Source organism: Arachis ipaensis, chromosome B5 (genome assembly GCF_059453495.1).
Source record: "Arachis ipaensis isolate K30076 ecotype BB chromosome B5, ASM5945349v1, whole genome shotgun sequence".
Taxonomy (NCBI): domain Eukaryota; kingdom Viridiplantae; phylum Streptophyta; class Magnoliopsida; order Fabales; family Fabaceae; genus Arachis; species Arachis ipaensis.
The window spans coordinates 131,821,414-131,836,990 of NC_142440.1; the positions used below are offsets into that span (position 1 = coordinate 131,821,414).

At 41.3% G+C, this 15,577-nt stretch overlaps 2 protein-coding genes across 2 annotated transcripts; one reads left to right on the forward strand and one right to left on the reverse strand.

Annotated features, from left to right (window-relative positions):
- Positions 1–229: 229 nt before the first annotated feature.
- Positions 230–3,397, reverse strand: LOC107643967 (cytochrome P450 82A3). The gene is made up of 3 exons (XM_016347727.3): positions 2,555–3,397; positions 1,668–1,823; positions 230–1,010 (listed from the first exon to the last, which is right to left on the reverse strand). The coding sequence occupies exons 1-3, from the start codon at positions 3,329–3,331 to the stop codon at positions 381–383; spliced, it is 1,563 nt and encodes a 520-aa protein (XP_016203213.1). The 5' UTR covers positions 3,332–3,397; the 3' UTR covers positions 230–380.
- A 2,137-nt stretch (positions 3,398–5,534) lies between these two features.
- LOC148565816 (uncharacterized) lies at positions 5,535–15,324 on the forward strand. The gene is made up of 2 exons (XM_088487244.1): positions 5,535–7,382; positions 15,049–15,324. The coding sequence occupies exons 1-2, from the start codon at positions 5,535–5,537 to the stop codon at positions 15,322–15,324; spliced, it is 2,124 nt and encodes a 707-aa protein (XP_088343370.1).
- Positions 15,325–15,577: the final 253 nt, after the last annotated feature.

The window sequence follows — 15,577 nt, forward strand, 5'->3', positions numbered from 1 at the left end:
ACATCATATATATAATAATATTTAATTATATATTATAATATATTAAGAGTGTGGATTCTTTACTACAAATTGAATTGCTAACCCTATTATTGGACCAAATTTGATTCGATTAGATATCCGCAAATAAAGTTAGTATTTACCCATCGTAATGAAAAATATATATTATTTTTTCCCATGCCAATCTATCATAGTGAGATTACAAAGCAAAATGAGTAAACAAGATCACCAATATAATTTGAACATAGCTACTAAATGATGAAAGCAGCGATGCATCTACATCATAGTCATTTGGATTTTGTATTTTATAATGAATCACATTGGATAGCTAGATTCCTTCGCCTACATGATTTAACAAAGTGACAACACACAGAATCACACATCTACATGGTTTCATAGCAGTTGGGAGATAAACGTGGCTTAACCATAATCTTTAGTGGGGTAGCTTTAGCATGGACCAATCCAATAGTTCCACTCATATCAACAGGTTCATTATATGGATTTGATATTTCAAAGGAATGCAGAAAGTTAGCCAAGATAAAGTGAATCATTTGAAGGCCAAAGGAAATTCCAGGACAAACCCTTCTACCACTTCCAAAAGGTAACAACTCAAAATGATGACCCTTAACATCGACATCTTTGTGAGTTGTGAGAAATTTTTCTGGCGTGAAGTCTAAGTGATTTGACCAAACACAAGGGTCGTTGTTGATTTTCCAAAGATTTGCAATTAGCTGAGTTCCCTTTTCGATATGGTACCCACCTAAAGTGCAATTTTCTGAAAATTCATGAGTTGCTGTAAGAGGAGCGGGTGGATACAATCTTAATGTCTCCTTGATTATGGCTTGAAGATATATTAATTTATTTGTATCTGACTCACTTACACATCTCTCTTTTCCTATTTCCTTCTCAAGTTCTTCTTTTGCATTTTCCAATGTATGAGGATTTTTCAGTAGCAGACACATTGCCCATGTCATGGTAATTGAAGTTGTTTCGGTTGCTCCTATAATCATATTCTACAAAATAAGCACAAGTGACATATATGAGAAAAATGGTCTACTTAGTAATTAACCAACATTAATCTTGTATAAGAAAAATAATTGTGCTAAAAGCCTACATTTTAAAATTATTATAAAAGAAAATACTTTATATTAAAATTATATAAAGATATCTTTTATATTTTCAATGCATTTAATGAAACAAAAACTTTTAAAAAATCTAATATTTTATTTTTAAAATGTATTTCTACGAACAAAAATTTAAATTTTTTATTTACAAATTAAAGTTTTGAAACCCGTAGAAAAAATAGAAAACTCCATTATGATATGAAAAGAAAAATAAGATTTTGTTCATTTTTCGATTTTTAGAATTCTATAATGAATTTAATTTTGATACACTTATAGTGTAAAACGTTTTATACAGTCGTACATTTACAACTGTTCTCTTGACACTCAATGTAAAAGATAGTTATTTTTGCTAATATAACGTTATATGATTACACGTGTAAAACGGTTTTACACTTGACAATGTATCAAAATTAAATTCTTCCATAATAATTAGCAGAAAATAATAAAATATCATTTTCCATTTTCTCCCTTTTTTGTTTCTTTAAACTATCTCAAAAAATATTGAAAATAGAAGCATAAAATAAATAGAGAGTAGTACATACATACCAATATTGTGGCTTTGATTATGGTATCAGCATCAAAAGTATCAATCTTTGCATCAGAAACCACTGAAAGCAAGACATCAATGAAGTCTTGTTCATTTGCATCCTTTTTACCCAAATCCATCATTTGGAGATGCTCATCTAACCATTCAGTCAAAATCTATATCATACAAACAAGTGAATTAAAACATTGGTTCAAATTTAAGAAGTTTCAATGTAGAATCCTGTGATTCGATGCATATATGTATATACTACTGGTTAATTAAGATGAATTTTAAAAAAATTAGTCTAAGTTAATTTGTTCTCAAAAGATTTTATATTTTAATTTGGTCTCTTAAAAAATAGTCATACATATCATGTTTATATTTTTAGAGGAGTATTAGGAAATTAGGGACTAACAAATTTTGTAATTTGTAATAATCAATTAGTTATCATTAATGTTTCTAATGATGTGAAATTACATTTAATAATATGAGATTACTCACTTTTTTTTTCTGATTAAATATTAGCCAAATTTTAATAAAAATACTAGTTCCTTAAACTTAATATTGTCTAAAATATAATAATAACATGTCAATAAAAAATTAACAAAAAGATCAATTTAACTCACATGATGTCTTTTAGAAATCAAATTAACATATTAAATTATTAAAAATGTTTAATAACAAAAAAATAATAAAAAATAATTAAAATTTATTTTATTTAATATTTATTAATTATTATTAAAATTAATAAATATTAAATAAAAGAAGTTTGAGCTTTTTTCTTTTTGTTTTTCTAATATCGTAAAAGTAACCAAATTGACTCGAAACAAATTTAATTGTTAACCCTTAATTAGAAGAAATTAAAAAACAAGAAAAAAAAAACATTTATATGTGATAGCACAAAAACCTTGTCGAGTTCCTTGGCAATTTCTTTCATGGCCTTCTCATGACCCCCAATATCCAACCACCTTAGAGAAGGAATAGCATCTCCAACAGTGAACACTCCAAACAAACGCAACAAATCCTTAACACATTTCACACACCTTTGTGCCTTTTCCTCACTCTCCGACTTCATTACGCCAAAGAATCTCTTCCCAGCAATCATTCTAAGAACCATGTTGAACGTCAATTCTGCGAACCATTGCTTTATGTCCACCAACACGTAGCCAGACTCATCCTTCTTAGTGGACCAAACGCCAAGGAGCTCCTTCGTTGAAGCTTGAACTTCGGAGACACGAACGTCACGTAGAAGCTCCATGCGGCGGTTTGAGAGAAGTTCTGAGGTAACAATCTTGCGCATTTCGCGCCAATATAGATCGTATGAAGCGAAGCCGAACATGGCTTGGTTGTAGGATAGATTTTCAATTGCAATGAGTTTGGGGCGAGAGGAAGCAGCCTTGTCATTCTTGGTGAAGCATTCTTTAGCCATTTCGGAGTTGCTTAGTACTACAATCTTTGTGGAACCAAGCTTGATGGTGAAAAGCGGTCCGTATTTGTCGGCCATGGCTCCTAAAGTTATGTGGAGTGGCTGTGAACCATGGAAGAGTAGAAGGTGGCCAAGTATAGGCAATGCACCAGCCACCAGGGGAGGTTCTTTCATGGGACAAACTTTTGAGCAATGAAACAAAAGAAAACAGAGTAAGATGGTAAGAGAGAGGATTCCGATTGCAACGACTAAATCCATTTTTGATGGATAAGCTTTTGTGTATGGAGCTGCAGCAGAGAAGATGGGATTATTTGTGGAAAATTCTACTGGGAGAATAATAGAGTTTAAATAAACGACACGCCTTGCGGATACTGCTATGCATTTTTTATTTTTTTTTGTCAGATACTGCTATGCTTGATTCATATTTATTTTCTGGCCTCCACTCATGTAAAAGCCGCCAAAACATCTTTTTCTAAAGGTGTTTATTTGAGAATTTTTTATTTTAATAAATAAAATAAATATAATATTTACCAAAGTAAATAATTTTAAAAGTATTTATCGATTTAAATTTCCTTGCTTTATCTCGTTTACAGTGTAAATGAGATAAGGCACGTCAACGTGATATGTGTATATCTCATTTATAAGGCCTGTCCGTGTCTATATATATAAGTCGTTTCCAGCTTAGTTCCGGGTCCCAATTTGACTTTGTCAACCTCTTTCTCCCCTCTTTTAACGCTTTCTGACCATACCTTCGACTGAATCGGTGATGGCACGCGAGGCGGGGAATGAGGGAGACATCAACAGGCTGAACGAGACGACGCATTACGCCGGGGCGGCCGACATCGAGGTTAGTTTTCTTATGTTTGTTTAATTTAAGGATGTGGCCATTGTTAAGGTAGTCATGAAGAACTAGAACGTAGTTATATGAGTTAGCAGTTAGGTCTCTAGGAAGAATTTAGAACTCTATTTGTCTGTGCTAGATTGGTATGACATAATTATTAGTTTGGAACTCTGTTATTCTTGTGTTAGGTTGTTAGTATTTATAATGCTATAGTTAGGATTTGCCTATTATGAAAAATGTAATTTAGAGACATGTGTAGGCTAGAAACATGGAAGTACATTCTTCAGTAGAAGTAGTTGTACGTTAGATGGAAATATTTGCTGAACTTTAATGTGTTGTGTACCATGTTAAGCCGGTCTAATTACTAAAAAAAAAAGAGATAGAATCCAGTAACCTGAAAATTTAGAATATTTTATTTGTAAGGCTGAATACTTTTTTTTTCATTCTTCAGAGGCCTCACCTCCTACTGCAAAGGCGAGTGAACCATACTCTTCCTCCATCCGACACCATCGTCCCGTATCTGGTTGAGGCCAGATTCGGCGACACGGTGCCCCTCAGGGATTTCACTTTTGAAAACTCCCAGGTTTCGACACTCGTGGAGCGATGGCGTCCAGAGACGCACACGTTTCATCTCCCGTGGGGTGAGGTTACTATCACCCTGCAGGACGTGGCGTACCACCTAGGCCTACGTGCACACGGTAACTGTTCATACCCTGGGTCGAGCTATCCGACCCGGGATGATTGGCGACAAAGCGACCGACCTCTTCAGGTCAGACTATCCGACCTCTTCTTCTAAAGAGCTCGGCCAATCGACAGGAAAGCCCAATAAAGGGCCCAAATAGAGGAACACGACCCAAATCCACAGGCAGTCCGAGCCTACAGAGATAAGGGCGGTTCCCTTGAACATAAGCTGACCTCACCCAAAGATAAGATAAGATAAGATAACTAACTTATATTATCTAAAAAGGTCACTCCACACCATTATAAATACACTGGAGCACCCAGGTATAACTCATACTCTGATTCTACTAAAAACCTGTTTAATACCCATGCTAACTTAAGCATCGGAGTCTCTTGTAGGTGCCCCCCACCCTCCGGTGACCAAGGATCAGAGGTGCAGTCAGTCTAACAAGTCAGACACAACAGCTCCGGTCGCAACCAGCCAGCCGGACACGTCATCTCCGACCAGTACAAAAGATCTCATCCGAGATCGACCTACAGTTCAGGTAACCCTCGGAATATTGGCGCCGTTGCCGGGGAACCTGGAAGTCATCCCATCACCATAGCGGACGACCATGACAACGACCACAACTCAGATCTAGAGGACAGAACGCCGCACAAAAATACAGATGCCACACCAAAGGATACTCCAGAATCTAATGGAGACAAAAACTCATCACATCCGGGAGTAATAGAAGCACTTCAAGATTGCCTAAAGCAACTCGAAAAAGAAAGCCAGTACCAGCAAGAAGTTGGCAAGGATCTACAAAGAGAGGTAAGGCGACGTCGAGAATTAGAAGATAAACTCCTACAACTTGAAGCCGATCTCAAAGCAAAGGCTACCCGGACCACCCTGAGGACAACTCTCGCAAGGATCAAGATCCATTCACTAGGGAAATCATGAAGACTAAAATCCCTAAAGACTTCAAACTTCCGGATATGACTTTGTATGATGGCACCACAGATCCCAACCATTATCTCAGCAACTTCAGAAGCAGAATGTACCTCACCGATGCTCCAGATGCCATTCGCTGCAAAGCTTTTCCAACGACTCTCACAAAGACAGCAATTAGATGGTTCGACAACCTACATCCGAAGTCCGTCTCAAACTTCGACGACGTGGCCAAAAAGTTCCTGGCCAGATTCTCCATCCAAAAGGACAACGCTAAGCACGCTCCCAGTCTACTGGGTATCAACCAAGGAGATCGGGAAAATCTTCGCAACTACATGGAAAGATTCAACAAAACATGCTTAGACATACAAAGCTTGCCAACAGAGGCTGCCGTCATGGGCCTCATCAACGACCTACGAGAGGGACCTTTCAGCCAATCTATATCAAAGAAATACCCCACATCTCTAGACGAGGTGCAAGAGCGGGCAGAAAAGTACATCAACATGAAAGAAAATTCCCAACTTGGAGAAGCCTCGAAATCCGGTTTCACCTACCAAGATAAAGAATCCAAGAAGAAGGAAGATCGAACGGGCGAAAAAATTAAAAAGTATCATAATTACACCCCTCTTCGGGTGTCCCTTGTGGATATTTACAAAGAAGTCTGTAACACAAAAAAGATACCCCCAACTCGACCACTCAAAGGCAAAAGAGGAGGAGGAAATCAGAACGAATACTGTGAATATTATCGGGTCCGAGGGCATTCCACCAACGAATGCTTCGACTTAAAAAACATCATAGAAAAATTAGTAAGAGAAAGAAAACTAAATCGGTATCTGGCCACCCGAGACGATGAGCAAAGAAAAAGACGAAGAGATGAAGATGTCAGACGAGCTGAGCGATCACCTTGTACGCCAGAAAGACATGTCCATATGATACATGGAGGATTCGCAGGAGGCGGAATCTCCAAATTATCCCGCAAAAGATACCTCAAAGAAGTATATCATGTCGAAGGAAAGGAGGAAGCACCCAACATCCCTGCGATCACGTTCACCAAAGAAGACACATCTGGTATCATCTCAGGACACGACGATCCCATGGTCATCACCATCATACTAGCAAACGCCAATCTCCACCGCACATTAATAGACCAAGGGAGTTCTGCCAACATCTTATTCAAAACAGCCTTCGACAAACTCGGCTTAGAAGAAAAGGAGCTTAGAGCATACCCGAACAGCCTGTTCGGACTGGGAGATACCCCAGTACAACCACTGGGATACGTGTCACTACATACAACCTTCGGAAAAGGTAACCAATCCAGAACACTCAAGATAGACTACATTGTGGTCGACGTGAGTTCAGCCTACAATGCCCTAATAGGTCGGACAACACTAAATCAACTCGGCGCAATAGTCTCGACTCCACATCTATGCATGAAATTCCCAACTACAGAGGGGATAGCCACAATAAAAGCAGATCAAAAGATGGCACGCCGCTATTATAACGAAAGTCTAAACCTCAGAGGCAGAGGAGAAGAGTTCCATACAATTGAGCTTGGTGGAGTTCAGAGACGAGAAGAACTCCGTCCACAGCCCGAAGGTGAAATAGAGAAAGTTCAGATCGGAGACACCTCGGACAAAATGACTAATATTGGCACGATCCTGAAAGGAGATGCAAAGGAATTACTAGTACAGTTCTTGCGAGATAATTTCGATCTCTTTGCATGGAAAGCTGCAGACATGTCAGGCATAGACCCCAAGCTAATGTGTCACAAGTTGGCGGTCTATCCAGGATCTCGGCCGGTACAGCAGAGACGAAGAAAACTTGGGCCAGAGCGATCCCAAGCTGTGGAAGAACAGGTACAAGCACTACTGGAGGCAGGATTCATAAGAGAAGTCAAGTACCCACTATGGCTAGCTAACGTCGTCTTGGTGAAAAAATCAAATGGGAAGTGGCGAATGTGCACCGACTACACCGACCTCAACAAAGCCTGCCCAAAAGATCCTTACCCACTCCCAAGTATCGACGCTCTGGTAGATGCTTCCTCTGAATATAGATACCTCTCATTTATGGATACATATTCCGGATACAACCAAATCCCCATGTATCCACCAGATCAAGAAAAGACCTCGTTTTTGACGCCAAAAGCAAATTACTGCTACATTGTGATGCCTTGCGGTCTCAAGAATGCGGGAGCTATTTATCAAAGGCTAATGAATAAAGTCTTCTCAGATCACATCCGAAAAATCATGGAAGTCTATGTGGACGACATGTTGATAAAGACACAAAGCGAAGAGACATTATTGTCCGACTTGGCTCAAGTGTTCGACACTATAAGGAAGCACGACATGCGACTCAATCCCGCAAAAAGCACCTTTGTAGTAGAAGCGGGCAAATTCTTAGGTTTCATGCTCACACAAAGAGGAATTGAAGCGAATCCAGACAAATGCCAGGCCATACTCAACATGAAGAGCCCAACTTGTGTCAGAGAGGTACAACGACTCAACGAGAGATTGACAGCCTTATCCAGATTCTTAGCGGGATCAGCGATAAGATCTCTCCCCTTCTACGCCACTTTAAGGAAAGGAAAAAATTTCGAATGGACAAAGGAATGCAAGCAAGCCTTCCAGGATTTCAAAAACCTCCTAGGACAACCACCTATTCTAACTCGACCACGAAAGGAAGAACCACTCATATTGTACCTTGCGGTAGGAAGTCGGGCAGTAGCCTCAGCACTGGTTCGGGAGGACGACAAAGGGCAATAACCTGTATACTTCATTAGTAAAGCGCTGCAGGGATCCAAACTAAACTACCAAAAAATAGAAAAGTTTGCCTATACTCTCATACTGACATCTCGACGACTTCGCCCGTACTTCCAGGCTCACACCATTAAGGTTCGAACCGACCAGCCCATAAAAGGGATATTACAGAAAACAGATCTAGCAGGCAGAATTTTACAATAGGTAGTCGAATTATCCGAGTTCGACCTCCAATATGAAGCTCGGACAGCCATCAAATCACAGTACTTAGCCGACTTTATTGCAGAATTCACAGATACCCTGGAAACCCCCACAGAATGGAATCTCTACGTAGACGGTTCCTCAAATAAAACTGGAAGCGGCGCAGGTGTGATAATAGAAAGCAACCAAGGAACCCAAGTTGAGCTTTCTCTCAAATTTGGATTACCATCCTCAAACAACCAGGCGGAATATGAAGCGTTACTAGCCGGTTTGAAGCTGGCTAAGGAGGTTGGAGCTCAAAAACTCAACATCTTCAGCAATTCACAAGTAGTCACCTCACAAATAACAGGGAACTACCAAGCCAAAGATCCCACCATGAAAAAGTATTTGGATAAAACCAAGGAACAGCTCGGACAATTCAGGGAATATAAGATCTGCCACATACCCCGCGAACAAAATACCCGAGCTGACGCACTCTCAAAACTAGCCAGCACCAAACTAGGAGGCAACAATAGAAGCCTCATCCAGGAAATGCTGCAGAATCCATCAATCTCGGAAGAGAAAAAAGTCCTAGCCATAACAAGTCAGGATCAAGGATGGATGACCCCCATAATTAATTACCTCAAAACAGAAACACTCCCCACAAATGAGAAGGAGGCAAAGATGTTAAAACGGGAGGCTCAGTACTACACCATCATAAACAACACCCTATATAAAAGAGGGATTTCAATACCACTACTAAAATGTGTGCCGACCTCCAACACAAGGGAAGTTTTAGAGGAAGTACACAGTGGCATTTGTGGCAATCATCTCAGGGCACAAGCTCTCACCAAAAAGGTACTTCGGGCGGGATTCTACTGGCCAACTCTACAAAAAGAAGCTACAGAGTTTGTAAGGACATGCCCACCATGCCAGAAACATGCCAACTTTCACATCGCCCCGCCAGAAGAGCTCATCAGCGTAACCCCACCTTGGCCATTTACAAAATGGGGACTTGATCTTCTCGGACCCTTTCCCCAGGGATCAGGACAAGTCAAATTCCTCATAGTCGGAGTAGATTATTTTACAAAGTGGATTGAGGCAGAGCCCCTAGCCAACGCTACTACTCAAAGAAGTCAGAAATTCCTATATAGGAATATTGTCACGAGATTCGGGGTTCTATACTCCATCAGCACAGACAATGGCACTCAATTCACGGATGCAGGCTTCAGGAGATTAGTAGCCGACTTGAACATAAAACACCAGTTCACCTCCGTCGAACATCCTCAAGCCAATGGACAGGCCGAAGCTGCCAACAAAGTCATATTGGCTGGGTTGAAACAGAGACTGCAAGATGCAAAGGGAGCTTGGGCCGAAGAACTTCCACAAGTCTTATGGGCATATCGAACAACGCCACATTCCACCACAAATGAATCACCATTTCGACTAGCATATGGAGTGGAGGCAATGATCCCAGTAGAAATCGAGGAAGGGTCCCCTAGAGTGGTCCACTACAATGAACAAGCCAACTCTCAACTTCAAAGAGAAGAGCTCGACCTACTTCCAGAAATCCAAGAAAGAGCTCGGATTAGAGAAGAAGCGCTAAAGTGCCGAATGGCTTCGAGATATAATTAAAGGGTAGTGCCAAGGAGTTTCGCTGAGAATGATCTCATTCTAATCCGAAATGATATTGGAACAACTCGACCTGGAGAAGGAAAGCTGGCAGCAAACTGGAAAGGACCCTACCGAGTTACAGAAGTACTTGGAAAGGGCTACTACAGACTGTCCAAACTCGATGGATGAGAGCTCCCCAGGTCATGGCACGCTTGCAACCTAAGAAGGTATTATAGCTAGAGAAGGTAACAGACCTCGGATGCACTCCTTTTCCTGAAAAGGTTTTTTAATGAGGCACCAAGTTGAGATCCAGAAATTATCCGACTTAAAGGGATGAAAAACTCCCGCATGTATATATTTGCACTTGCCTTTGAATAAAATATATTTTTAGATATTCTACAAATTCTCAAGACGCATTAATCTGAAGCATTCATCGTCCGATTATAAAGCAACAGATCAGCAGAAAGTGAAAAACAGATTCACTGCACGATCACGATGGAAGACCAATAAAGATGAAAACGCGATTCATCTAAAGGTCGACCGAAGAAAGACAGAAACCACCTTCTACAAATCGGCAAAGATGAACACAGAATAATGCAAGAAGTTATCGAAAGTGATCCGAAAAAAGAACCTGACGAGGTCTTATGGATTGCTAAATAATAACTTAAAGACTGGCCGACATAGAGAAGTCGGACCAAGTCAACCCAAGTTATCAGCAAATCCCTGGAAAGAGGTCTGGCCAACCCTATAAAAGAGAAATTGCTATAACTTAGAAGAGATCGACCTAACGAAGTTGGTCTCCTACAAACAAGTTATAAAAGTAATCCCTAAAAGAGACCTGACAAAGGTCCAAGAAAGAGGATTACAAGAATAACTTAGAAGAGATCGACCTAACGAAGTCGGTCTCCTACAAAATAAGTTATATAAGTAATCCCTGAAAGAGACCTGATAAAGGTCCAAGAAAGAGGATTACAAAATAACTTAGAAGAGATCGACCTAACAAAGTCGGTCTCCTATAAACAAGTTATAAAAGTAATCCCTGAAAGAGACCTGACAAAGGTCCAAGAAAGAGGATTACAAAAATAACTTAGAAGAGATCAACCTAACGAAGTCGGTCTCCTACAAAATAAGTTATATAAGTAATCCCTGAAAGAGACCTGACAAAGGTCCAAGAAAGAGGATTACAAAATAACTTAGAAGAGATCGACCTAACGAAGTCGGTCTCTTACAAAATAAGTTATATAAGTAATCCCTGAAAGAGACCTGACAAAGGTCTAAGAAAGAGGATTACAAAAATAACTTAGAAGAGGACGGCATAAAGAGGTCGACCTCCCACAAACAAGTTATAAAAGTAGTCCCGGAAAGAGACCTAGCAAAGGTCCAAAACAGAGGACTGCAAAAGTAACTGGAAAGAGGACCAACGCAAAGAAATCGGTTATGGATCGCTAAAAAATACATGCAAGAGCAAGAAAACCAAGAAACAAGTTGGAACCGCCCATCCACGACCTCAAAGGATCCAACCCACAAGCAACAAGTGCAAAGCAATCCAAAGAGGCCGAAGGCTCCGACATTTTCAAAAAGTGCTAAGACAAGCGCAAACAAGCAGGATATAAAATACAATATTATAAAGCTTCAGGGTCAGGCCCAAAAGCTTGAAAGCTACTTGTTGTTTTTCAAAGTAAAGTTGCCAAACCAGCAACCAAAAGGAATATCAACAGTCAGCAAAATATTCAAACTACAAATAAGGAGTTTAAAAGCCCACAAGCCGGGCCGACTACACGAATATCTAAAGAGAAATCAGCAAAGATCGGGAGCCTTCCCGGCAGCATCAGTACGGGGAGAAGGAGGCCGAGTCTGAATAGGCACAGCATCCACGGTTCCATCATCTCGGTTCAGAATCTGGCAATCCGGGTCAGACATAACTGGAGGAACTGAAGAGGTTGACACTTTGGCAGAAGACACAGGGGGAGGTTCAACATCATCATCATCCTGGTCATCAGGGACAATCTTACCATCCCTCACAACATTATCCTGGCTGAAAAGAGTAAGGTCGGCCTCGGGAGCAATAATCCGAACCTGCTCCCTCAACCTCTCATAGGCAGCAGTTACGCTGCCAACAAGATGACCGTGGAGCTCGGAGTAATCAGCTCGCGCATTCTCCAACTCCTCCCTCAGGCGCACCACCTCCCGATAAGATGTCACATAACTGTCATTATGCCTCAATGCCGTGTCCTTGGCCAACCGCACAGAAGCCGCCAGAGCAAGGGAACTCACCTTTTCGTTCTCCAGATCCTTCTCCAACTTGGCTACCTTTACCTCAAGCTCTTCCTTCAGGCCCTTCATTCGGTCGAACTCCTGTTTAGCCTCCTCCATAAACTCCTTGGTGGCATGGAGAGGAAGATTCTGAGCAGTTCGGTACATGACAGCCCCCACATATGCCATTTTAATACTGTTTCGGGTTATAAAATCTTGATGGCGAAGGATTGACACATCATCCATGGGGAGGGTACCATAGGGACCGATTTGCTGATCTACGAATTCGATTGCATTAAAATCAGGGGCATCAAGGTTAAAGGCCTCAAATGTTTTCTGTTTCTTGTTGGGAGGAGCACCAGAAGCAATGGCAGAAGTCTGTGGAGGATCAGTCATTCTCATCAAGAAAAAAGGGCCGTTCCCCCCACAAATATTCAAGAAACAACTACAAAAGCCCGCTCAACCTCATTAAGCATCTCCCATGTATAACGTGGCACTCTCACATTCTTTTGCCACTCTAGAGGAAAAGCAGGCTCGTCATTCTCATCAAGAAAAAAGGGCCGGACCCCCTCAACAGCACGGACTCGGAAGAAATAATTCTTAAAATCTTTAAAGGACCCATCATACATGACAAAAACTTTATGCCCCTGGGCCGATCTAAAAGAAACCCAGGAAGCTTTCTTTTTGGAAGAACCTCTGGGCTTGGCCGAGACAAAAAGATAGAGGAAAAGAGTTTCAGAAGGTGTTACGCCTAACTCTTGGCAAAGCAGTTGAAATATTTTGATAAAACCCCAGGAATTCGGATGAAGCTGGGATGGAGCAATATTACATGATCACAACAAGTCGGTCTCGAAAGCAGTAAAAGGAAAAGTAATGTCCAACTGGCTGAAGAAATATTCATAGGCGTAGAAGAAGGGACGCTCCCCCTCGATGAAAGTAGGAAAATAAGCCCTCTCATCAGAGTCAGGAGCTACAAGCTCATAATCCCTCTCCCGAGCACTGCTACCACAAATCCTATGACTTTTCCTCAGCTCTACACAAAATTCAGCATCCACAACAGAGACACACATTAAGATAAGGGAGTCCAGCCAATCGGACATCCCCTCGGGAACTTTAGAAGATACCTCTACAACGTTATTGCGAGAAGACATGAGGCCAACTAATCCTAAAATAAGAAAAGAAGATTGGATTACTAAAAAACATCTCGGACGAGGGGCAAAATAACTCGACAGACGAACAAACAAGAAAAGAAAAACCCCAAGACTCAAACCAAAGTCTTGGGGCATCCTTTGGAGGCAGTAACAAAGCAAGGTTTCAGGAAAAAGCTACAGCTTACGTCAAGAAAAGAAGATCTCAAATAGCAAACATTTCAAAGAAGAAAAACACAAAGTCATCAAAACCACTATCTTCCTATAGTCTATCAGCAAGGAGCATTGTCAACATCAAAAATGCCAAGCAGAAAATCATCAAAGACACAACCTTTTTCAGAATCAAGCAAAAACCATCATCGAAGGTGCAAGCAGAAACGGTGATAATATGCAAAGGCCCTAAAAGCATCAAGCAACAGGAAAAGTGAAAAAGCTCATGCAAAAGACAAAGAATCTCCAGAACACACAGCGATCAGGCACAACAAAAGGTAGAAAGATCCAAACTTTCTCCAAGCAAAATCAAAACTTTCTTAAAACAGACACAAAAAGTGACGTAGAAAGAGAAAGGAAGAAGAACCAAACCTGGGAAAATGGGAGAAAGCCACAAAGGAAAGCAGAAAAGCGGAAGCGACAGGCGAAAGAGCCACCCCTCGAACTCTAAGCAAGAAACAGAAAGCGAGAGAGTAAAGGGAGAAGTTACGAAGAAGAGCGAAGAAGAGAAACCGTTTTTGATTGTGAAATTCAAAATAAAAAGCTAAGGAAAATGGGGCAATTAATACCAATTAATGAAGGTATTAAACCCTCGCACATTCCCAAGAACAAGGCACTGGTATAAAAGCGCGCGCTTTTAGAGGAAAACGTTCTACATTCAAAAGATTCTACAAAAGGAAGAAATCGACAAAATGCTTCAACTCGGTTTTACTAAAGAAGGACCGAAGTCAAAGGACTCGACCTCAAAAAAGAAGACCGAGCTCAAGCAGGGGCACTGTTCATACGCTGGGTTGAGCTATCCGACCCGGGATGATTGGCGACAAAGCGACCGACCTCTTCAGGTCAGACTATCCGACCTCTTCTTCTAAAGAGCTCGGCCAATCGACAGGAAATCCTAATAAAGGGCCCAAATAGAGGAACACGACCCAAATCCACAGGCAGTCCGAGCCTACAGAGATAAGGGGGGCGGTTCCCTTGAAGATAAGCTGACCTCACCCAAAGATAAGATAAGATAATATAAGATAACTAACTTATCTTATCTAAAAAGGTCACTCCACACCATTATAAATACACTGGAGCACCCATGTATAACTCATACTCTGATTCTACTAAAAATCTGTTTAATACCCATGCTAACTTAAGCATCGGAGTCTCTTGCAAGTACCCCCCACCCTCCGGTGACCAAGGATCAGAGGTGCAGTCAGTTTAACAAAGTCAGACACAACAGCTCCGGCCGCAACCAGCCAGCCGGACACGTCATCTCCGACCAGTACAGAAGATCTCATTCGAGATCGACCTACAGTTTCAGGTAACCCTCGGAACAGTAACCCCGTCGGGAGGTGCCTCCGTGACTTTGGTAGGTGGTACCAGACGGAGACGTGGGCGTTGGTGGAGCAGCTACTCAGCGCCAGGCCTCCCGTGGCAGCACAGCAGGCTGCGTAGAGGAAGGAGTCCTTCACGCTGAAGCTTGTGTGATTGCGGGATTGTGTCCACCAGATGCCCCCGACAGACGATCCCGAGACCCTCCAACAGTATGCCAGGTGCTAAATTATGTTACTGATCGGAGGGTATTTGATGACCGACAAGTCCAACAATCTGGTGCACATTCGTTGGCTACCACTGCTCCGGGACTTTGAGAAGTGTAGGGCGTTTTCCTGGGACTTGGCTGTGCTGGCCTGGACGTATCAGTCACTTTGTTCGGTGGCACAACGGGGGGTCACAGATATCACTGGCTGTACTCTGCTTTTGATGTCTTGGATCTATCAAAGATTTTCTCAGTGGTGTCCACCAAATAGAGGGGTCTACCAGTATCCTATGGCCGCTAGGTGAGAAATATTTATTTATGTATTTGAATTAAATAATTATCAATTCTTTTGGGATGTTACTTAA